The 24,955-nt window shown below is 39.9% G+C and overlaps 1 protein-coding gene across 1 annotated transcript in view; it reads left to right on the top strand.

The window, feature by feature from the left end:
* PCNX2 (pecanex 2) overlaps positions 1-24,955 on the top strand; it is a 154,765-nt gene that overhangs the window by 6,648 nt on the left and 123,162 nt on the right. Inside the window, exons 3-8 of the mRNA XM_054280537.1 lie at positions 2,199-2,313; positions 4,604-4,640; positions 5,511-6,800; positions 15,573-15,720; positions 15,889-16,034; positions 17,211-17,304. Coding sequence (XP_054136512.1) covers positions 2,199-2,313; positions 4,604-4,640; positions 5,511-6,800; positions 15,573-15,720; positions 15,889-16,034; positions 17,211-17,304 — 1,830 coding nt within the window. The remainder of the gene's footprint in view (positions 1-2,198; positions 2,314-4,603; positions 4,641-5,510; positions 6,801-15,572; positions 15,721-15,888; positions 16,035-17,210; positions 17,305-24,955) is intronic.

Raw genomic sequence — 24,955 nt, 5'->3', positions numbered from 1 at the left:
CCTGGCAAAAGTTTTCTGGGGAAGCCTTAAAATTTTTGCTCCTACCTACTGGGAAGTGGCAAGGAAGTGGCAGGCACCTGTTGGTAAAGAAAATGCTTTAATATCATGGCTTTGGAAGACAAGGTGACCTCATGTTGCCTTTGTGTGCTTTTAGTAAGTTCCCTCTCAGATCACACCTAGGTGCATAAGTTGCTTTCCCCCCTTATGTTTTATTGTGATAATTATGATGCTTCTGTGGTCCTGTTCATGAGGAAAGCTAAAACTGCTTTTATTTCTCAGGGGCATTTGGTAGGCAGTTCAGTTGTAGCTTCTCTACTGAGAAGCCAAGTACTATTACTTGGCACAACATGCCCAGCAATGCACAACAATCCAAAGACTAAGTACTATTAGTCTTTGCATAGAATTCATAGGGCTGCTTCTAGGCTGTGCTGGTATTGAAGGTAAAAACAATAGTGAGATGAAGACTAGTACTGACATTTTCCAGATTTGTGTATTGGTAGAATGTTCTGCTATACACTCTTTAGAATAAATAAATAAACCCTTCCTGCTGGTTTTTCAAGCTTGAGTCATACAAACAAATGAAGCTGGCAAGTGGCTTTCAGTGATGGCAAGTGTTATGACAGATGTGAAAAATGCTGAAATAAGGTATATTTAAAAGAGACAGAAGCATAGAAATGTCCAAAGCAAGCTTAAATTGAGTAGCTTTGTTAAAACTACCAGTCAGGCTTCAACAGAGAGCAGTGTATAAAAGAACTTAGGGTATTTTTTGGATGCATTTGCAGTTGCTACTGCTAGCTCTGTGCCAGCTAAGTAGTATCAAGATAGTTTGTGTTCCTCTGTGCTTCTGCTCTTCTGTGTCTTTACACATGCACATCTGTGCTACACTCCTGGCAGTGATGTTTCTGGGACAGTCAAGGTCTGCCTGCATTGAGACTCTTCTGAGAAATGCCTCTGTGTGTCACTACCCATACAACATTTTTATTTTAGATGGGGTTATGCCTTTCAGGCTGTTTTGGCTGAGAAGTAAAGGTAGAATAACTTAAAAGTTGCATGCTAAATCATGTGACTGTTTCTCCCAGGTTGATTTGTGTATGCACAACAATCCATTAATTAGTTAGTAAAGATCTTAATATTATTTTGACTGGATGGATGACAGAATTTTTTAAACAGACCTTCATAGTTGGCAGGTTGGTTGAGCAGTTTTTGAAGCCTGTTAACTAAAAAATAATGTTGTGGAAAGAGACCACCCAGATAAATAATGTTATTGCTTATATAGAACTTTAGAATTTTAAAAAGAAATTTTTTGGTGAAAAAAACAACCCCATGAAAAAATAGAAAATCCCAACCTCATGCCTTTCAACATTTCACTGTGGTGTGTTTCTTATTTTTTTTTTTTTTTGTATTTTTTGGTTAAATTGAATTTCTGTTTGTTTTACCTGAGAAAAAGAATATTTTTAGGTTATTGATAGTAAACCTTGTCTGAAAATACCTGCTTATATCCATGGAAAAGCTAGTAGAACATATGTATAAAAGGAGTTAGTGCATAGTTTAGTGTATTCACAAAGGAACTGATCTATAAATTGCCTTAGAATATGTGAAATTAGTAATGGCTGTATATTTACTTTGCCTAGACCAGAGCAAAAATTTTATATTCTGGTCTTATGATTATATTAGTGCTCTCTGTGTTGCATTTCAAGTAGGCTATGGGAGGTTTCCAGATAAACAGGCAGTTAGATAAGGCTTGCATACTCCAGGACTTTAAAAGCAAAAATTGTGAAAGGAGTAGCTTTTGATTGTCATATGTCTGAGGAAAATCCCCAGATTGCTTTTTGTGCCAATAAATCTGTTTGTGTGTCAGGCAAGCTGAATGGCATTATATAGGCATAGGGAGGTTGAAGAGATGTTGTTTTATTTCTCATAGCTCCACTTCTGAAGACACCATAATCATTTTACATTGAGGGGTTTTTATTCTTTAAGTTTTATCAAGTTGTCTTGGTGAGGAAGGAAGTGCAGGAATGTGTTACAGTATTTTTCACAGCCCTGTGCTTTTATCATTGGAGGGGAGAGAAGTGCCCTTACTTCATTATGCTGTGCTACTTCTTCCTATTGTGTTTTGATTGGTGAGCCGCTTCCCAGAGCTCGCGGTGATGCCCTGTGGTGATAAGTGTTGCTTTATCTTTTGTGTGCTTCCCGTTCAGCAATAACTCGGGGGATGGCGCCGCCGGTGAGAGCAGCCCAAACGGCTCCACCCAGACAATTCCTGACAGTTCCAGAGTGCAGGCCCCGCCCTCGCAGGACTCCCCTGGAGCCACGGTCAGTATGTGCACTCCTCCAGCAGCCCGCAGCTCACCACACACGCTTTTGTGTTGCCAGGTGCTCATTGCTTGTAACACAGGCCTGCTCCACGCAGGAAGGGTCATTCCCTTGGGATGCATCTACTGGGTATGCCAGTCAGCCTTGTCCTAAAGGTTTGGCTTTGCAGAGCTGAAACTGTCATACATAATGCTGCAACTCTTAGGAGGGCTCTCTCTGCTCTACAGATAGCAAGTGGCCTTTGTAAATCTTGCCAAGAGCAACTAGCTTTTTGGGGCTGCTTTGAGAGGAGGGAGAGGCTAATGCAGTCAGCATTATTTTGTTGCCTCTGAAGGGATCTGCTTCTGGACCATTAATAATTTGGTTTTGTGTAACTAGACTTATGCTTATTAAATGAACCAAACCCATCTCTTCAGCATTTAAAGGAAGCATAAAAGCCATTTAAATCTAGGAGGTATCTAGAGGAGGTTAAAAGTACCTATATGTGCACTCAGCGCCAATGGCTGTGCTTAATAAATCAAAGGTATATGAAGTGGTGAAAGTGATATGTGTAAATGTTAGTCAAGAAAAAAATAGGAAACACGATAAGTTGAAGAAATTTTCAAAAAATTAAGAAACAGAACAACACTGTCTGTGTAATCTTAAGCTACTCCCCTTGCATACTGTGATAACAATCTTTAATTATGTGATACCATGCTATTTTTTTCTACAGGACTCCTGCCTCAGTCAGTGCAGAGGATGGTTAGTGATTTCTGAATAAGTGGCTATTTGATACTTCATTTTGTCTTCATATTCCTCCACACCCACCCTTTATCCCTGTTTACTACAAATTATTTAAATCCTGATCTGAATCAGAACTATTTCCTCATTTTCTGGAGTGTTTTTACCTTTTTGTAGCATCTGTGTGATTCAGAGACATTAATAGTTCTTTTTGTTTAGGTTTTTTTTTTTTTATGAGGTAAAATATTTTTCACCTTGTTTCTGTCTTACTCTCCAGTATTCTGGTATTTGTCCATTCTGCAAACCTATGCCTTCCTGGGATCTCATCCTAGTCTCCCACTTCCAAACATGTAGGTTGGGTCTTGTCAAACCAAGTCTCCTGTTCTTGCTGCCAGGCTACCACCATGAAATTTTAGAAAATAATAATAATTTCCTCTTAGTTTTGGTGCCTGTCAGTCAGAAGAGAGCCACAGTCATTTTTTCAATGTCTTGTTTCTAATTATGCATTTAGGCTGTTGAATTTAAACTCCTGAATTATTCCTTATGGAGTGTTGTGTTTAGTTTTGAGCCCCCCAGTTAGTTCCCATGCACATTGACCTACTGATGAGAATCCAGCAGAGGCAAACAAGGTGATTGAAGAACATCATGTGTGAGGAGAGGCAGATTGGATGTTTCAGCCTTTGTAAGGCTAAACTCTTTTGTAACCATACAAGTAGAGCTTACTGCTGTCTTCAATTTTCTAATAGTAAGTTACACAGCAGGTTGAGCACGCTCTTCTCAGAGGTGCCCAGTGGCAGGATAAGAAACAGGTGCAGCCATGGAAAGCTACAGTTAGATCAAATAATTACATTTAATGTCTTTTTTGTGGAGTTGTTTTGGTTTTTGGTAATTTCTGTGTTGTTTCTTTTTCCCCTACCAAGTGAGTGGTCAAATACTGGAAGAGGTTTTCCAGAGAAGTTGTGAAATCTCCTTCTTTGGAGATTTTCAAAGCTCTATTGGAGATGACCCTGAGCAACCTGCTCAAACTGTATCTCCTTCAAGTGTGTGTGTATGGCAGAGGGGATTTGGGCTAAATGACCTTCAAAGCTTTCTTGGAATCTAAATGATTCTATATTAATTTAATGTCTCTGTCCTCTAGTTTTCCATTGAGAAATACTTACCAATGCTAGAGGCTAAACTTTTCATTCTAGTTCTTTGGAAACACACAGCTGGATAAATGCAACAGATGAACACATTCTATTCCTTAATGATTTAAAAAAGTGTATCTGGATTAGGTACTGCAAACATTTTTTTAAAGAACATTTTGCTTTTCTTTCCCCTCCCCAAACATCACACACAATTTCAGTGATGCAATTTGGAGCATGACTGTTCTATAACCATCTCCCTCACCCACCCCTTGCATTTTGTGCAAGGTACATGTTCAAATTTCAGTGATTTTAAGCACCTTACCAATGCTGTAATTAATCTTTGATTAGATAGCTACTGATAGCTACATTGATAGATTTCTTTTCCCTCAACAGAATTTAATAAATGACCATGTTAATCTTGTGTGGTTTTTTTCATTTTTTAGGACCTGCCAACACGGGAAACGATTGAAGATCTTAGAGGTATTTTAAAGGCTTTATAAGTCCCCTAAGCTGTTGTTTAATCATTGCTTGGCACAGTGATTGGCACAAAAAGTAGTGGCACACAGGACTCCATGGCAGGTTCTGTTGTGCCTCCTGTTAGGATCTGAGTTGAAGAGCTAGAACTAAATTTGAAGGATATTCTAACAGACTAAACTTTCTCAACCATCAGCCAAGCTGTTTGGGATGCAACCCTTTGAGGGGTGTGCAAATATCTCTCCCCATTTTGATACAGGGAGATGAAAGAGCCTTGCCCCACATTCTTAGGAAGCTCTGAGCTCTGTCAAGCATTCAACTAGGAAGTTAACGCTTGTATTGCATCCTTGAACATGTGCTGTAAACTTCTGTTGTGATTGTCAACCTTTAGCTGTGTTGTATATTCCAGCACACCTTACTTTGCCTACACTTCCATCTCACTTGAGATGTCTTAATATTTTAAATCTTGTTTTGTTTTTGTTAAGGCTGATCACCATGTCCTGTGTGACCATTTAGGAATTGCAGAAAGTGATGTAGCAAACCTGCAGGATTGGCTTATTCTTTCTTTCACCTCTCCCTAAGTGGGGATAGTTCTGTAAAACATTTTGATTTTGAAACTAGGTGTTTCTTCAGCTATTTTGACTATTTGGACATGCTGCTATGCTTGTCCTGACTTGGATGGAGTCTGTCTTGCTTTTGTAGTATTTCATATGTAGCTACCAAAAAAAAGCCCTTGTTGCTTTAGAGCTGTTTTAATCAGCTGCATCATCTGTGCTTCCTTTGCTCTGCTCTGGATTGGGTTTTATTGGTTAAAGATCATACTTTAATAATGCTTAGTGTTCATGTGAGACCTAATGCCCAAATGTTTTTTCTTAGGTGTCATGGTACTAGAAGATCAGGCTACACCACCAGTTTCATCTACCTCGCCCTGTATCAAAGCAGATATATTACCTGTTTCTACAACCTCCGGTTCAGGTGCCACCACATCAGCAATAGCAACAAAACCAGCTGCCATGGAAACATTTCCTGGTGATGGAATAAATGAAAAAGGATTGAATGGACAGCCTTGTGGCCACCATGGATCCCAAGATATTCCTGTGGACAGAGACGTAGCTAAAAACATCTCCAATATTTCTTCATCACAAGGTGATATTTTAAGGACTGGAGTTTCTTCAGAGCCATGGGACAGTGAAAATTCAGTTATTTCAGACCATTTAAGTAATCCTAAAAGCTACAAAAGAGAGAAATTACCAGATGGATCACCACAGACGGGCTTTACCAATAACTGCCCACAGTGCAATGCTATTGCAACCAAAGAGCACGAGCAGATGGAAAGCTCTTGCAATGCTGGTAATAGCCATGAGGACCTTGATTGCTCAGACAGTGAGACTGCCGTTGCACTTGTGGACAATTCTCTTCCTGGAGACCAGCTGTGTGAGCCCATTAAAATTGTCATCACAATGAGTACTACACCAAACACCACCCTTAGTGACCTACCGGGCTCTGTCCACTTGCAGGCCCTGGAAAGTGAGAGAACAAGCTCAGCCCTTGACTCTGGTGTAGTTAGAGCAGGCTGGTCAAGTCAGCAAACTAATGAACAGCTCAGAATCCCTGTTATCACGTTTGACCTGTCTGATGACAGTAAAGCTAAGCCTTGCTCAGAACTTAGTGAAAGTGACAGAACACCAGAAATGTTGAGGGCAGAGCTGTCATCCAACCAATGCTCTGGCTATGAATCGGGTGATGCAGTCAAGGAGCTCAGCAACCCAGCAAATACACTTCTAGAAACTAACACTTGTTCAGATCCAAATCAGGAGAAGGCTTTGGAAAATGTCCAGACTGTGGATTTAAGTTCTAAGGAAGACTTGCATAACCTAGACCCGCAGTCCTGCAGAACTGCTCATGAAAAGAGGCACATGCGGGTGTTGAGTGTAGACAGTGGGACAGATGTGCTCTTAAGTAAGAATTTCGTGGAGGTATCTGACAAAGAAAAGACCTTACCAACCTCTAAATCAGATCTAGAAGCTAAAGAAGGTCAGATGCCCAACGAATCTAACTTTCTAGAATTTGTCTCCCTCTTGGAATCCATTAATACCTCAAAGATGAAGACATCTAATCAATCCACTGTCAAAATGGAGACAACAAAGGAAAATGGGCTTGTTGGAGGTATTATGCACGGATTACAATTCTTTTGGAATAAAGATGTTGTGAAGAGTTTGATTACTTAGAGCAGCTTAGCTGGATATCTGCAGTAAGGCAAATTCCCAGAGGGAGACTGGTTTTGCTAATAGGGCCAGGGTAGGGCTGGACTTGGTGGGACAAAGTGGTTTAGTGAAAGTGTGTGATGGTGTCCACTGCGGTTTTAAAGTATTTTTATCTTCTTGAAGAAAACTGTTTTTCTTCCTCTAGGAAGCTTAGTAGGTATCCATTATTTATTTAGTATTCTGTACTAAAACAGTGTCCCTGGATTGTTGGAATGCCAGAAGCATGCAAAAATGTGTAGAGCTATAGCATTACACCCACCCTTGCAATCTCACCAGGTGCATGTTGAGGAGTTGTCTGTGTGCCTCTAAGTATGAAAGCTGGAATTGTCACTGGAGGTGGTGCAACTTTTAGCTAACACATGTGTGCACACATACATATATTTCTAAATTCCCTGAATGGTTGTGGGTTGGATTATAATTAAAAAAAAAAGGTAAGAGTTCTCAATGGGGAAGAGTTTTGATTTTCAGTTGCTTAAAGTTAAAATGTTTGCATTTTAAGGATGAAAGTTTGGTGGCTGTTTTCAGTGAAAGCCCTCAGCGTTGTAATTAAAAATAGTATATTGCCATGCAAATTTCCATTTTATCAAGAGCACATTTGTTTATAACAAAATCAATCAGCTAATTTAAAAACCTATATGCAGTACAATTTATAGCTCTTGTATAGAAATGTCTGGTTTTAATCAGCATTGTCATTGCTGTCACTGAACTCTGTGACCATTTTCTGTTGGGAAGAACTGTTGTTTGTAATGTCTCTAGCAGCCCTCCAGCAAAATTAATAGGGCCATGTAATGAGGATGTGAGATAGATACAGTGCAGTGCAGGCAGATGCAATCTCGGGGTACTTCCCCAAGTGATCAGCACAATCACTTTAGAAGATCTGAGTCAAAATGAAATAAGGCAACCTGTATCTTTCCCTTCTCCAAAATGTTTGGTTTACCTTAGATCCTATAACAAGCTGTTTTAAGAAAGCCTAAGAGGATGCAGTCCCAATACTTAGTTTGCATGGAAGGTAAGAAACTTCATGGTACCCTACAAGAACAGCTTGGCCCTGCTATTTGTCTGCTCCCTCCTATTCTACCAGCTTGCTCCTGGAAGAACCTTCCATTGCATGAAAAATGCCCAACTGACTTAAAAGGTCTTTAAAACTATTGTGAAATGTGTGCTTTTATCTTGTTAAAAAAATAAGTAGATTTATCTTCTCAATGTGTCATTTTCTTTTAGATTCCGTTTACCTTTCACTCTTTCTCTAAATCTGCCCTATCCAATGTATTACACCCCCATCTCATTCCATCTTTCACCTGGGTCCATTTTTTCTTCCACTTTTTCTAGTTCTGTGCCTTTCCTCCCTCAGTCATCCCTTCTCAGTTTAGGCACTCCCTTCCTGTGCCACCTCCTTATTTCTCTTCCTCTTCTATTCTTCCTAGCAATCACACTGTTGCTGGTTTAGGCTTTTCCACTCTGCTGAGCCCACCTAAAGCTGTTGCCTCCCCACAGCTTGCATTCACTTCTGCACTTACCCTCCTCTCAATTCCTTCTGATGGATTCTGGAGAATTGAGAGAAGGGTAAGTGCAGGAGAAATGAATTTTGCTTTTCTTAGACTTGCTGCCTCTCTTCTGCTGTATCTTACCCATCTGTCCCGCCTTCTCAGACTGTTTATTCCTCACTGCAGTTTCTGTCCTTCTCTATCAAGTTTATCAGCCTGCCCTGCTGGCTCCAGTCTGTGCTCTGGTTGCCCAAGACAAGTGCTGAGCAAGCCCTGCTTGTCACCTGAGCCTGCTGAGCCATGCTGGATTCCTGGGGTGCAGAGTCACCTACCTGCACAATGCACACAGCAACATGAGGGGTGCAGCAAGCAGATTGGGATATTTTTTTCTCTGATCCTCAGCCGTAACAAGGAGTATTTACCCAATAATTGTACTTCTGACTGATGTGACTTGTAAAGAGAATTTTAGAGGTCAATTTAAATGAAAATTCAAAAAGAGAAACTGCCTAAAAAGGCCTTTCAGACAAGTACCCTCAGATAATATGAACAGGCAAGGTTGCTGCGTGAAAGAAAGTAATGGATGATCAGGATAAGTCAGACTCAGATTCCACAGTAAAAACAAAACCCAAACCCCAACCCCAAAACTTATTAATCTGTGTGTAGTTGTTGTGCTTTAGATCTGGTGAACAAGATTCCTATACAAGATAATGAGGGAACAGAAGAATTCTGCTCTTCCCTCATACCAAGCTCTTGTTTAGCAACTTGAACTGAATCTCAAAGAATCACAGAATGGTTTTTTTGGAAGAGACCTTACACATCATCTAGTTCCAAACCCTTGCCATGGACAGCGACACCTTCCACTAGGCCAGGATGCTCTAAGCCCCATCCAACCTGGCCTTGGACATTCCTAGGAATGGGACATCCACAGCTGGTCTGGGCAACCTGTTTTGGTGCCTCACCACCCTCACAGTAAATTTTTTACCCTAGTAAAAAATTTTTTCCTAGTATCTATTCTAAATCTTCCTATTTCTATTTGCTGGAGTCTGTGAGATAGTGAAGTTGAGCTGCATACCTGTGTAATTAAGTGTCTGTTTGCAGTGTGGGCTCTGCAAGTGTCATCCAGAAACAGAACAGGGACTGGCAAAGGGGGTGCCCTGCATGAGCAGGGATGGCAGCTGTGGATTCTGCACCTTGAACTGGTGCTGTGGGAAAAAGGAGATTCAATCTGAACTCCATGAGCTTGGGAGAGGTAGTTCAAAGGCAGTTATATTTAAGAGCAAGTAGGCTTTGTTTTCCAGCCTAGTCAGAACGTGCTGTTTGTTAAAATAAATTACTGTCATTACTGGGAGCTTCCCCTTTGCAAGACTGAATTTTAGGAATGAGAAAGCCTTTAATTTGTTTACAGCCTTGCAATTGCAAATATGCTTTAATAGTATAGTATCTTGGAACAGATCTGAATAAACATTATTCCCACATTAGAGGGGTTATTAAGAGAAGTGTGTGTGTGTAGGAATACAGAATCAAGCCATGCACCAGTTGTTTTGAGGGAGGAGGTTGGTTCTGTTTGGTTTTTGTTCTTTTAACCTTGCACACTGTCTAATTGGCAAAAGTTAGCAATAGATGTCTGGTCCAAATGAGCATGAAATGCACCCCAGAAAGATTTTTATTAGGCAATGTGAAAAACTTGGCAAATTCCTGGAAAGCTGGATATTCAGAGCTGTGCGAAAGAAAGCTGATATTTTGCATAATTTGTGGAAGGTGGGGAAATGTGCTCATCAGAACTGTCTGGCAAGTGAGTGAATGTCATGGATGGGTCTTTGTTATGGGTGGTCCCTCACAGAACTTGGGTGTTCTGTGGAAATAGAAGAGTTACCATCCTGACCACATAAGCCTTTGTCAGTAGACAGCTTGGTAAAGTGCAGTATGAGAAAATGAAAGCCTTTCTTTACACTTCTAAGGGTGCCAGATTTAACCTGTTAAAATACAGGATATAAAAGCTCTAAGAGCTGTTCTATAGCCACTCCACCTCTTCTAGATTGTGAGAAAATACCACTGACACTGTTGCTAAAACTGACTTTCAGACCAGAGTCCTTTCAGTTTTGAATCACAGTTATACCACCCACATGATGAAAGTGTGTTGTAGGGCAACTGCAAAATTTTTTCAGTCTTTGAGAGGTGTAAGAAAACCTGGGTTTATTGGCTGCTTTGGGTCCCTCTGATGTGTCCTGAACCAAGTAAGAGCAGTTGTGCATCAGACTTAGGGCAAAACCTCCTGCAGGTCCCCTTTGGCACAGCTGGCTTGTAATCTAGGACAGGCAGTATTATCACCCAGGGAGCAAAGTCTGCTGTGGGAGTGGTGGGGACTGGCACAGGAGAAACTAAACCAGGGCTGCATGGCCCGAATTTAGATGTTTTGCAGGCTCATTTTAGAAAAGGTACTCATCATTCTGGGCAGTGCACAAACCACAACCTCGAGTGAGTTGTTCTGGATCCCAAGCAATTACCCTTCTCCTATAAAAAACTAAACTATACTCCTGGGTATTTTTAGACTTTTTTTTTTTTTTCCTCTTTGCATGTAGGAATGAGGACTGTCACATGCCATGTAGTTAGGAGGAATAGGGATCTTGTGCATTGAGTCACTGGTGCAGTTGACAGTTGAGGTGGGAAGTGACAGCAGGTGATTTTGCTGGCAGGTGGGTGGCACCTAGGAAATAAAGCCCTGCCTGGTGCTAGCTCATCTATTGGGGTAGCTGTGTATCACCCCTGACTCTTGTTCCAGAGAGGGGCCACATGGCTTCTGATGCATATCTTTGGATGTGGAGGAACTGGTATGCAGAGCTCTGAATCTGATGCTCAATGTGTAAGGCTTGGCAGGTTAAAATTTTGAAATTTCAGTCTTTAAGTTGAAGAAGTAGTAGTATGTACGATGCCAGTCTGACATCTGAAAAAAAAAGAGAAAAGTTATTTCAGAGGTCTGTGTTCTGATGTAATTGGTAGGTGTTGTGATTAGGCTACTAATTCCTAGCTCTGCTGCTGACACAGGAGATTGTTTCAAGCAAGTCACTTCCTGTAGCAGGTACAATGCCTATTGCTAGTTTTTCCTGTTGCTTCAGGATTAATGTGGCAATCCTCATTAATGGCTAATGCCATGTGCTGCTTCAGTGTCCATGCTGGACTCTTGTAGAAATTATTGGATGGTGTGGTATTCCCTGGGCACTCCCGTTGTTTGGTGGATGATCAGCTTAAATGGCAGTTTTTTCTTTTAATGTATTTATGGCATAATAGGCAAATTTGAGTTGAGAAGAAAGTGCGTAAGCTAGATGTTTCTGCTGAAGTAGTTGGTGAAGAAAGGATTAAGGATGTTCTTAGGATTTATAATCCACATATATGAATGGCAGAGTTCACAGCTTGTAGAACTTTGGTTTCATGCTGGTACTAACAAAAGCATAGAACGATTTGAAATAATTTATTTGTGGCTGAACAGGCAGCAAATGTATTTGAAAGTGAAAATTTCTCTTTCAGAGCATAATGTTGTTGAAGGAAGTGGATTCTGTAGCAAAGCAATTAATGAACAGAAGAGAGACAGGCTTAATTAGCTTAATTCTGCTTGCCCAAGTTTCAAACCAGATGGTGTTTGAAATTATGACAGCAGTGGCATTTTGTTTTACAGGAGTGAGCTATGAAGGTTGGGATAGGGATATGTAAGTAAAAGATGAGGAAGAAGGTTTGGAAGACTCCAGTAAGGGGCTACAAATAGTAAAAATGTTTTGGAGGAAAGTTACAGAGTAATAAAATTTAATTCTAATTACCTAATACTAAGGCAACTTTAAGGTTGAGATACACTGATAGTTGGTTGTTGTGATTACTGTATCACAGAATTAAAGAATGGTTTAGGTTGGAAGGGACTTTAATAAATATCATCTAGTTCCAACACCCCCTACCCTTCTCCTTGGGCAGGGATGCCTTTCACTAAACCAGGTTGCTCAGAGCCCCATCCAACTTGGCCTTGAACACTTCCAGGAATGAGGAGTCTGTAGCTTCTCAGGGCAAGCTGTACCAGTTCCTCACCACCCTCACAGTGAAGAATTCCTTTCAAATATCCAGTCTAAACCAGCCCTCTTCCAGTTGAAAGACATTCCTCCTTGTTCTATCATTACCCACTCTTGTAAAAAGTTCCTCTTCAGATTTCTTGTGGTCTCTCTTCAGGTCCTGAAAGGCTGCAATTAGGTCTGCCTGGAGCTTTCTCTAGGCTGAAATCTCAGCCAACTCTCCCACCCTTTCCTTGCAGGAGAGAGGTTCCATCCCTCTGATCACCTCGATGGCCCTCTCTGGACTCACTGTATTAACATTTGTACAAAGGCTGTTTTGTTTCAGCTGTGAAATTGTTCACAGCCTCCTCCTAGAGTAGAACAGGGGTTTGTCTATAAAGATGATCTGGGATACTTAAAATCTGTTCTACCAGTGAAAAACTTACATGGCAAAAGTATGGTACTGTAACTCTTTTTAGATTAGGAGTTCATTTGTCAGCACTGGGATGGCATACTTGTAAGTATTGTTGATAGGCTGATAAAAGTTGTTAGTGCAGAAAAAATGTTTACTGAAAGTATCTTATGTATGAGACCTGTAAGAATTGTTCCTTTTCATAAGTACTTTTCCACAGTAACTTAAGCTTGTGTCTTGTGTTCTGTCAAAATATGAAAATGGTGTACAGACCAAAACTTGGCTGTTTATGCAGGACTCTTCTGAATCACCTTGCCAGAAGACTGATTTGGCCATAAGTCCTGATAGCTACACCTCACATGTCTGAGTCATGTGGCATATAATTTCCAGATAAATTATGTGGTTATTGCAGAGCCTAGGTCTGATCTTGATACTACTGTGAGCCCAGCTGTGCATGAGCTGGAGATGTGTGGAGCAGTGGATAAGGGTAAATGGCACAGGGAAAAGTGCAAGTACACTGCCATGTTGTCCTCTTTAGTCTGCTCTTGCACTTAGGAAAGGTTTTTCCTGGTGGTTGAGCTTTGCCAGCACGATTTCTGTGCAGGGAGCGTTTGGTGACGTAGAGCTGATTGCGTATGCTGGCAGGGCACTCCTAGTCTAGACACCTCCATCTTCATTTAAATACTGAAGGTGTAAGTCACCTGGAAGAAGAGGAGTAATTATCTTGAAAACAGTCACAAAGCCATCATGGCCCACTCTTCCAGTGCTGGAAGTCCTCATCACCATGGATTGTCTGATTGGCATATAAAGCCTGTAAGAAGCAGTATGTTTAGGTTTTTGTTATTATGACTCTTTACCACAGCAGGAAAAAGAAGTCTGCAAGGCTTGTGGTTTGGAATGGAAAAGAGAGAAGCATATTCTGAAACCACTAGATAATCAGATTTTAAAAAATCTTTTTAATTGTTCCAGCCCTAAAGCTGGTTTGGGGCACTCTGGGACCAATTAGGTTATTTAAACCACAGTTTCTGATCTCTATCAATTATTCTTACAGCTTGGACAGCCCAAGCCTTTAGGAAGGTCATTTTGATTAGGTATCTGTGGCTCCATCACTGCCCACAGGTATGGTTACATCATTAAGGGGGTGCTTCAGTAATGACACAGTTTAAGCAGAAACTGGAGTTTAAATCTTTAACTAGGAGAGGAAAAAATCATTATCTCTTCCCCTAACTGCTTTTTTTCTTTTTTTCCCAAGATAGAATAAAGTAGACCTGGAAGACTTATTGAATTTTGCCTCCATGCACAACAAAGTATTTTCTATACCAAATTTGTGCTTCTTTCATTGTATTTATAGTTTTTATAGCACAGGCTTTAAGGTGTGAGGTGGCTTTGTCCTATGAATTGAAACAGCTATAGAGATGTTTTAGCTCATGAAGGTAGGTCTGTTTATAGAAATAATGTATTGGTAGATCAGCTGATACAGTGTGAGGAAAACAAGACAGATGATCTGAAAGGTCTGCATATGCAAAAGCTTGTTTACTTTTTTCAGTTTTATCAGCTGACCTTATGAAAGGTGAAACATCTTTTTATAAGCCTTCTTTCTTTTTAATCCTTAGACCAACTTAGATATGACACCACTGTTTCTTGACTGGTGATTCTTACAGGATAGGATGGTAATTATACTGAGAGAAATATGGTTTATTATACATATGAGAAATTATGGCTAATTATACATATGAGAAATATGGGTTAAGATATGGAATTTTCAGTGGGGCTAAATTTCTGTGGTTTTTTTCCTTGATCTGAGGTGTTTAAACAGCAGCAAAAGTCTGGGTAAGTAAGTTTCAGTACACTTTGCTTGGTGCAGGAGGCTGCAGGATTTACTGAAGCATCTCCAACAAGCACCCCTTTTTTCCATTTAAAGCATTTAATTGCACAACTGCACAGGGTGGTGATGAAATCACTGTCTTAGTTGCACTTCAGAACCCTAACAGGTTTTATAAACAAAGCACAGTTGAAAAATGTTTCACTATTCACCATGAATATGTTGTACACATATACATATATGAAAAAATGACATGCATATGTAGAGAAGCAATATAAATAGTGTAGAGAGGCAATATAAATATAATTGGTACTCAAAGTAGTAGAAATTGGACAAATACTTCATGTGTATTTTTAAACCTATAGTTCTGTATTTTCCAAGCATAGGATAATCTGCTCTGAAATTGTTTTGCCAGTTTGCCCTTTGTCCTGCACCAGGTGTGTGGCCAGTGAGGAAGAGCGATTAGGCAGCTATCTGCTTTCCTGTCCAAGAGCTCTGTTTCCTTTGAAGGTGCTGCTTTCCCTTCTGTAAAAGGGGAATGGGCCAGTGCTTCTGCTTTTCCACTGCCAGCATACACAGTTTGGGAAACAATTACAGCCCCCAGGGAAGCAGCCTCTTACCATTCTAGATTAGGAACAGATTGCTTCCCTCTGAAACAATAGGAGAAGCAAAGCAGAAATTCTCTCTTGTTTGTCCTCTACTTCACACAGTGTGTTCTTGAAACAGCCCAAGCATAAGGGTCAGAGTACCTTCTCATCCAGATTTGTGGTTGTATTGTTTTAAGTAATGGTAGTGCTTTCCATAAAACTAGCAAATACTGCAGTGTTTTCGATTTCCATTTTTAGATGCTCTTGTTCAGTAGTTAATGAACGAAACTCTTGAAAGCCATCTGTGGAGAGTGGCTCCACTTCACTGCCCTGTTTTCCAGATAGCCAGATGACGGAGAGAAAAGAAGAAATGGTGGGAACAGAAAAGCACTGTGAGCAACTTCCTAAACAGGAAAGATCAGATGTACAAAGCCAAGATCGTGCTAGTACTAGTCCGGTGCTACCAGAGTCTGCCAAATTTGCAGCACTGTAAGGCCAGTTTACTTTACAATTTTGTACTTCAAAGATATGATGTAAGCTGTTTTGTTTCACTGAGTAGAAATGACATAAACTTTTAATTAACCTCTCTTTCTTTTTGTTTTATTGAGAACAAGAAAAAAGTTCCTCATAGTAGTTTTGAAACATTTTTGTGTCAAGTTACCAGGGCAGCAGGCAAAGGCAGATAATCTACCGGGTAACTTCTCAGCAAGACAGTTCTGTCTTGCAAGTAATAAGTGGACCTGAGGCGTCTGTGCAAGATGAGCTCTCCGTGGATGCCATGCACGTGTTCATAGATGAAAATGGTGAGTTTATCTAGTTGGGATAATTGCAATGCATGAGGAAATTTCTGAACACTTCAGATATCCTGGAAGGATATTTTTTTTTGTCTGTTACCAGTTGCATGTTTTTCTCTGTGCGTGGAAAAAAAGGGGGTTGGTATTTAAAGTTGGATGAGCAATAAATAGAGTTTTCCAAATCCACCAGTGACCATCAGAAACCTGAGCCTTACACAGAGCCTGAAGTTTATCTTCCAAACATCATCCTCAAAAGATGCTGGCTAGGCCAGAAGACAACTTCTGTCCCATCAGAAGACCCTCTGGCATTTTCTGCCTGACTAGAAGTTTTGCACTGGCCTGGCTGGGCAAAATATGACTCCTTTTTACAGTTTTGTTCTTCAGCTGGCTCAGACTGACCTCTTGGTGTGGTGGTGCTGCTTGTATTTGGAGTTGTGATCTGCTACTCCTTTAAAGAAAATTAATGAGTGACCTAGTCTTGCCCCATGCATATAGTGGGGATGCCACTGCTCTGAAGCTGTTCTTGGAATCTGAAACTGTAGGATGGGTTTGAGCCCTGTTTAGTGCCCTGTGAGGTACTGGCTCATACCTCTGAAAGACAGCTGTCCCAAAAGCCCTGTTTCCTTTAAAGTTACCTTCAAAACCAGCGTGGAGTGAGTGCTCATGGTGGTGGGTCTGTGACCCTGGAGATACTTTGGTTTTTTCCTGTTCCTCCTCGCTCTGCTGTGGCCAGAAGAGCAGCAGCTGCCAGTGGGGCAGGTGATGCAGCCTCTGGGTCAGGCAGCACCCACCCTTGGCTTTGTGCTCCTCTGCAAACAGGGAGGAGCTGTGGCTGCACTTCTAGCAGAACTTTTTGCTGCTTTGTATCTCCTGACCTCACCTTTGTGAATGGAAAGAGGGAAATCTGATTTCACATTTTATGGTGAACTTACATGAATCAATGTGCTTTGTGTTTAATTTACATGCCCTTTAAATATTCACTGTGACTTCTGTGGTTCAATTTTCCAAGGTTTTCAGTTGTTCAAATGTTAATTTGCTTTCTGAAATCAAAAATGAGCCTAATGCATAGACTGAAAAATATATATTTATAAATGCCCTTGACACAGAATGTGTATTTTATAAATTTTTGTGTACACAAATAATTGTATCACTGAACTGACTTTTTTCCCTCTGTATTTTCTAAAGGGGAAATCAGATCCTGCTATTTAAAAGCTGGCTGTCAGAAGGAAGGAAATTTTAGACATCAGCTATCAAATTGTGATTGTATGTCAAATGCTCAGTAAGTAAGCCCTTATTTTTAGAAACATTGAAAGTTTTCATTGCTGGAAACTATGAAACTGTAGCTGTGAAAGATGCATATGAAGGGGAGTAGTGGTGAATAAATGTGCTAACCTTTTCTAGAGAAGTCAAAGCAGGAAATTTTTTTTGCTTTCTGCTAAAGCACTGACAGCTTTATAAGAATATAGAAAAGAAAAAGTGAAAGTGAAAATTGGAACTATGCACTTGGCTTTATTTATTTTCTGGGAATAGCCAAAGTCAAATGTAGCTGTTATAAATGAAATAGTAAACAAAGTAAGTGGAACCATTCTATCAACCTTGTCTTGTTTGCTTCATTTACCTATTGCATTCTTTACAGATTTTTAGTGCTGTGTCTGTATCTGTCATTGACCTGTGGATTCTGGCAGTAGGGCCTTTCTCCTTGCATTAAATCTCTAATGATAATTTGCTGTTCCAAACAATTATCTTTTTTTGATAGTTCTTTTTGAAGTGATCCATATAAATCCTATATTTATTACTGTGGCTTCCACACTCTTCCATGTGATCTATTGTTTGCATATCTGTAAAAAGAATTGTTGTAGCTATTCATAAGTATTTTAATGAAATAATTCTGGTTTTTGTACTGTTTTACAGCATTTAGAGAAGTTGAGTGAGGGAGTGAGAATGGTCTTTTGTCTTTTTTGAAATAGCAAATATTGTTCTTCAAGTGTTTGGCTTTAGTGGAGGCTTTTGAAAAACTTGGGACCATGTTAAAAGCAGCATTAGCATTTTAGATAGAATGCTAGTATGAGATGAGAATAATGCTTTCATTTGTCAGTGGGCAAAGAGTAAAAAAATAAGAAAAAGTTGACTAGTAGAAATGTTCTGTCTGTCTTTAGCAAAATAGCCCCTTTCCCCCATCCTGGTGGAGTTCAGTTTTGACCTTAAAAATCAAACATTTTACTTGGGTTCTCTTTATTTCTTGCAACTCTGTTTGTTTCACCTTGCAGAGAGCACTCTTCTGCTCCCCCTTCCTCTAACTATGAATTTGAATCTGTCCTAAATTCAGAAATAGTTTTCTGTCCCTTGACTTTTTTTTAATCAAAGGAAGGACCATCTTCCTTCTCACGTAAGAAGTCATGCTGAATCTGCCTTTGCCAGATGCTTATGTGACACCTCTGTCTTGGTTTGCAGGCCTTAAGGGATGAGGTTTGTTTTTAAGGAGTCCACTCAACCATGTTAACAAAAGCAAGTTCAGATATTCTTTACAGGCATTTACATGCATGTAATTTCTTAAGATGAGCACCTTTGCTGGAAGTTTCAGAGTAAAGTGATAGTTCAGGGAATGGAACAGATCAGAAAAGAGGAGTGGCTTCCCAGGACTTTCTTTGTGGGAGTCAGTGGGAAGCCAGAACATGACCTTTTCCAAGAAGAGAGCAGCATGAAGGAAAGTTCAAAGCAGTAGTTACTATGAAAAATGAGGAAAGGGGACAAGGAAGTTTGCAGTATGCTTGAGCTGGTTTTTGCAGGGGCAGTTTGTAATGTCTAGGCCAGAGAGATTAGTGAGAGCTGTTTGTTCAGTGGGCAGTTTCTACCATCTGTGAGTAGCTTGAAGGGTAGCACAGGAAGAAAGGGGTTTTTGTTTTTTCTTCATGTGTTCAACATCAAGTAGTTTTGTATTTAGACAATATGGAGCACTTACAGCACATAGAAGATTGAAGAGCAAACCTGCTTTGAGGGACAATGCAGAAATGATGCATCTTCCCCTGTCCCCACCTGCAGGCTTGCTCATCAGTTGTGTCAGGTTACTTTCTTTATTGCTAAAGATAAACCAAATGATCAGTGAAGGAAAGGTTATTAGTGATGAAAAAGGCAAATAGGATAAAATGAAGCACAAGGTGTAATCAATGAGTGTTTCACTTAATCTCTTCTGTGTGTCTGTCTGGAGAGGGTCCTTGACAAAAACTCTTCCCTTGAGTTCCCAGTGCCCTCTCTGGTGGAGATTTCATCATAAGAGTAATCCATACCAACAGGAGATGCTGCTGTTATGGAAGGATATTAGAAAAGATACATGGAAAAGCACCTCTGAGTGAACATGACTTATCTACCAGCCCATGAAAAAGTTAACTAAGGAGAAGACAATTATATTGACAGTACAGCTTCAGGAGTGATTGAAATGGTGCATAAACAACCAATAGCTTTAGGCCTGTTGTGTGAATTCAGTAAAAAGACATCCAAATTAGATTTCATGAGTCAAGAGATGTAGGAGAAAATGAATGCCGAGCCAAAAGAGGTGTCATCCTCCTTTCATGGGAGAGGGTGGGTTTTTGGTCTCATGGAGCCCAGATTTCAGAATTTAGAATAAGCAGGGAGAGCAATACAAAGGTTTGCAGTACATGTGTATGAGCTCTTAAAACACTTATCACCAATCATGCTTGCTTTATACTGTTAAGACTAAGCAGCTCTTAAAGGGAAAATGTCAAACTGAGTTGAGCAAGTGGAATAACCACGTGGATTTGAATGGACTGTGCTGTGCTTCTTTATGAGGAGAATTGACTCGGGACAGAGGATGACAAGAGGCCTCTTGCTTTGTGGGTGTTGTTGGGAGAGGCAGCAGACTTGCTGGTGTCTAGGAGCTGTGATGCTTCTGGGGTGCTGCAGCTGTGAAAGGGGAAGGAATTTTGACTGGAGAAGGTGTAAACTGTGGCTGGTTTGTCAAGAGTAAAGTAATTGCCTTATGAATTGGCTATAGGTAACTATTTTTTTAACAATGTTATGCAAAACTGAAGAAGATGCTTAAATATTACTCAAGAAGAGTTCTTAAAGAAAGTCTTGAGGCAAACTAATTAATGTTTTATGATCTTCAATTCAAATTCTAACTTTCTCTTTCTGTCTATTGAGTCTTAATATTGTCTTCTCCATTTGTAGGCTTAAGCATTTCACATCAGATTATTAGGAACTGAAATTAAAGTAGTATCACTATGGCGCATTTTATCTTCTTGTCATAACACCTGAAATTATTTTTCTCACAAAAATTCACTGTCACAGACATAAGGATGTGTTATGGTTTTATTTTTCTTCTTTGTTTTTGTGTGCTTCCTGCTTTTCATTTGCTTAGGAAGTGAGGAAAGTGAAGGGAGACTTGCACATCCTATTGATGATCATCGGTCTCAGATTTATTGATCCAGCTTACATACTTTTAGAGTAGTGTTAATTAAGCTCATATATATTGCAAAAACCGAGCTCATCATTGGTTACAGATTATATGCCAACCCCTCCTTTGTTGCTAATACCTGTGGCTTTCTTGTTGAGGCTAATACTTGTTTTTTATATACTGCTGTTGACTGTTATTCAAGGACTCCATGTTTTTCACCGTGTTTTTCTCATTATTTGATGTAGGACGCAGTGCTTTTGTTTTTCTTGTAATCAGAAAGTTGAGAACTTACTGCTTACAGCTGCTTTTTACTGCTTAACCAGCTGTATATGATCATGGCCCTTTTTCCTTCAAGCCATGTCTGAACAAAACTCTCCAACAAGGAAGGGGCAGACAGACAACAATGGATTGCAATGTGCCAGAGAAAGCAGATGTCCAAATCTGAAGGAGTCTGTGATTTCTTCCTTCAGACACTCCTTGACATTTCAGGCAATACTGTTAAAGGGAATAGACGTGGTCTTGTTACATCTTTCTGGTTCTGCAGTGCTGTGAGATGATCTTTGAAGTATTCTGCAGTTTATCAATATTACTTTATATTCCATCAGTTTCTACTTTTTGTCTTTGTGTGGTTTTGGTTCTTTAGCTTAATTGTTGGCTTTTTCGATTGTAGTAGTTGTTCCTGATATTACCTGTATCTGCAGTCCTTGTCCTGGGAAATTTACTGAGCTTCTTAAATGTTGTCATCTTATTGCAAAGCTCCCACACCTTCTTGGTGATTTCTCATGTGTAGCTCCTCACAGCACTGATTCCTTCTTCTTCATCGTACAGCCAACACACTCCAACTCTCCCCTCACCCAGCTAACCCACTCTTTTGTAGCACTTGTCTTCTTATTGGACACAGCTGTGGCCTATTAAGGGCAGGCTTGCTCCTAATCTTTGGTGATTAGCGCAGCTGCAACTCCTCAGGTGTGAGACCACCTTCTGCACTATCTTTGTTTTCTTACATTCTATCCTTCCACACTTAAATGTAGTATAAATACTTTCTTATTAATAATTCCCAAAATTATCCCTTAATTCCGTTAAAGGTTACTGAAAATTAGAATTTTTTCAGATTGTTTTTGTGCTTGGTTCTTGCCAAATTGTCTCTCACTTGTCTAACAGTGCATATTTGAAGATGTAGCCAAGTTAAATCTTGAGGAGGTTTTTATGTTGTAATTATCACCAAAAGTAGGTAATTCCTTTTCCATCATAATCCCCACTTTGGTGGGCGATTCTTGTCACTGAGTTTGGTAAATTATTTAAACATTGGCAGGACTAATCAAGTCCCCAGTTATTGTCAGTGTAATTACCCTGACCCCACTTATTTGTTGGCTTGACAGCAACACCTCTTGTCAGCAGTCCCAGTGGAATGGGTTCCCTGCTGAGCTGATTGCATCTAAATTTGATGCTCCCATTGCTCTGCCAAGTTAACCTCTAGCCATAAATTGCTTTGTGACAGGCTTTGACAAAAGTATAAACTCTATTCCCAGCTCATAGATTATTCTAGAAATTAATACAAAAAGACCATTTGAATCTATTCTGAAGTGAGTCACCAAAACATGTGGTGGAGCCTGGCTTTCCTGGAGGTGGCTGAACAGGACACCTGCTTGCCCTGAGTCTTGGTGACATGAGGAGATGTAGGGGGATAGAATATAAGTAAATAAACGTGGTAGAGAACGTAATCTTATCCCCTAAAGCTGGCTTAATTATTAAAGATTAGGAGCAGGCCTGATTTTTACAGGCCACACCTGTAGCCAATTAGAAGAGTGCTATAAAAGAGTGGATTGGTTGGTTGAGGGGGAACTGGAGTCAGTGCCTAGAGGAGCTGCCTACAAGAAACATCAAGGAGGAATGAGACTTTAGCAATATGGAACCCTTGCAATATAATGACAACAGGGAGACAAAGCCATCACTCCAAACATCCTCCTTTCCTCCTTCTTCACCTAAATTTAGATGCTGAGTGCCACCTTGTACGGAATGTCCCTCTGGTCAGTTGGGGTCAGCTGTCCTGGCTTTGTCTCCTCTCAGCTGCGTCTGCACCCCCAGCCTCCCCACTGATGGGGAGCTGTCAGGAGCAGAAAAAGCCTTTGGGGCTCTGTGCAAGGGCTGCTCAGAAATAGCTAAAACACACCTGTGTTATCAATACCGTTTCCAACACAAATCCGAAACATAGCTCCATACCAGCTACTATGGAAAAGTAACTCTACTCCAACTAAAACTAGTACAAACAGAAAGTTTGTACCCAGTTCTTAGCAAAGAGCACCTTTATCTTAGGTGGAAATTGTCCTTGCTGTGTGACACTTCAGCTTTCATTTGGAATAGATGATATATAAAATCCAACTTGCTCTATACCTTCAAAAAAACTATTCCAGTTTGAGCCTTATCCTACTTTCTTGGTCATGTATCTTTTAATTTACCTGTAAGAGTATTAAAATACCACTTTTTGTCAGATAAAATTATATTCATGTGTGTTTCATTACTACACATGGCTTAACCATACCAGTACAATCATGTGTTCACATTGCACTTTCCGGACATTTTCTGAGCAGTTGATCCTCTGAACTCTTCACCTTTTTCAGATGAGGCTCTGACACCGAAACCAGGCTTCTAAAAAGCTGTATTATAGCTAAAATGTTTTGCAATACAGATAGACACCTCCATTTAAAACAATTGCTTAGATTTTTTTTTTGCTTGTTTTGAGAATAATTGTATTTTTGATATCATTGGGGCCAAAAGTTTAAAAAAGTATTTGCAGCAAACTAGTGGTTAACAAGTACTAAAAAAATAATTTAAGGTACCTGTCAGTACAGATGCAGAGTGCTGGTGTTTCTGGCCCTGGGCAAAAGAGAATGTCAGATCAGTGAGCTAACTTATTTTATGTTCTCACCCCAGAATAAGCTGTTTGAGTGTTTTATACTATATGAAAGTCTGTCTGAATGCCTTAGTGGTACTACATGTCTCCTTCATAAATCCACTAATATTTAATATATTCACTGCTGGAAAATTCCCTAAACCTTTGAGATTATTTCTCATAGGATAGAGTAGTTTTTTGGGTTTTTTTGGTGTTTCAAAATGTTTTAGAATGTGACCAAAAAGTGTGTCATTAAAGCACCTTTGTATTTCTCAGCAAGGTGACCCAAATAAAACAATCCCCCACTGCTCTTGTAATAAGCTGCTGAATCTTAAAGATTTCTTAATGCTGCTTGTCAGGTTGTGCTGTTCTGCAGCTGAGCATGTTTTGAAATGGATGTGACGAATATTACAGAGTCCTCTTTGGGATTCAGTGGTTTCAGATGAGCTGCTCCCCTGGGCATAGAGCTGCTTGAACACAGAAATGAGCAGGGGGTGTGCACTGAAAATGGTAATGTTTGTGTTGTAAAGAAGCCATGGATTTTTCTGAAAGGTACTCTTTACAAACTCAGTAGCATTTTCCTGATGGCTTGTAAGGGGCAGCAGGAAACCCTTTTGTTAAGCTTGGCCAGTTAAAATCCTTTCCTTTATTTGTGTAGAGTTTTTAGACCCGCTTTCACTGAACTCTGGGCAGGGACACGAGTGTTTTCAACAGAATGAGACTCAGAGGTGAGAGGGGACCGTGCTGCCACATGATGGCAGCAAAATCCTGCTCAGTACTAGGAGTTTATGGAGTGCTTCATGTGTTGGGACTGGTTTCTCTCCCATACCCTGCCCTCCCATAACGAGAGCAAAAAGGAATGTTTTAAAGTATTTGAGATAACACAACTGTGGAAACTATTAATGCACTAATGCCAATAAGGCTGCATCTTCTCAAAATGCATCCTCTAGTTTATTAGCTAACACATACTGTTTGTTTTTAAAGTTTTTAGTACATTTATCTTTGCTTTGAAATGTAATAAGCTTTCAAATTATCATTTTACATGCTTATTAACATTCATAAAAAAATGAATACTGGAAAATAAGAGTATACTGAATGGACCCCATTCTTAACATTTGAGTAAGAAGGCATTCATCACTTCCTGCCTTCATACTGTCAACAGTGTCATTGGGAACGTGCTTTACAAGGCCTTTCTGTCCATCTGCAGTAGTTGACTTAATATGTACCACTGCTTGTTTTGCAGTCTATTGCAACACTGCAAAAGTGATCTGATATATTTTCTGCCTGTTGTGTCAATATATCACTACATCTAGCTTTCACATTCTGTAAACTCAGATACTCTGCCTTTTTGTTATTAAAGGTGTTATTTTTGCTAGTTAAAACAAATGCCAAAAATTACCCCCAAATCCTGTAGTAAAATGTGTTTAAATACACATTTGTACAACTAGCAAAATATGAACAACATTTAAGAGAAATTTAATCTTTAGCTTGAGCTGTCATTAGATGTAAGCACTGAAGAAAGTTAATATGCACATTCTGAAATAATTCTACATTTTATGAAGCTGCTAAGTCTTACAAAAAAAATATGTGAAGTGTGCTTTCTCTGAGTTTTTTCTTTTTCTTGTGATT

This window comes from Melozone crissalis, unplaced genomic scaffold (assembly GCF_028551555.1).
Source record: "Melozone crissalis strain CALT ecotype California unplaced genomic scaffold, PUWL_Pcris_2 ptg000027l_1, whole genome shotgun sequence".
Classification (NCBI taxonomy): domain Eukaryota; kingdom Metazoa; phylum Chordata; class Aves; order Passeriformes; family Passerellidae; genus Melozone; species Melozone crissalis.
The sequence above is the reverse complement of the archived record's forward strand: the minus strand, read 5'-3'. Positions and strand labels throughout refer to the sequence as shown.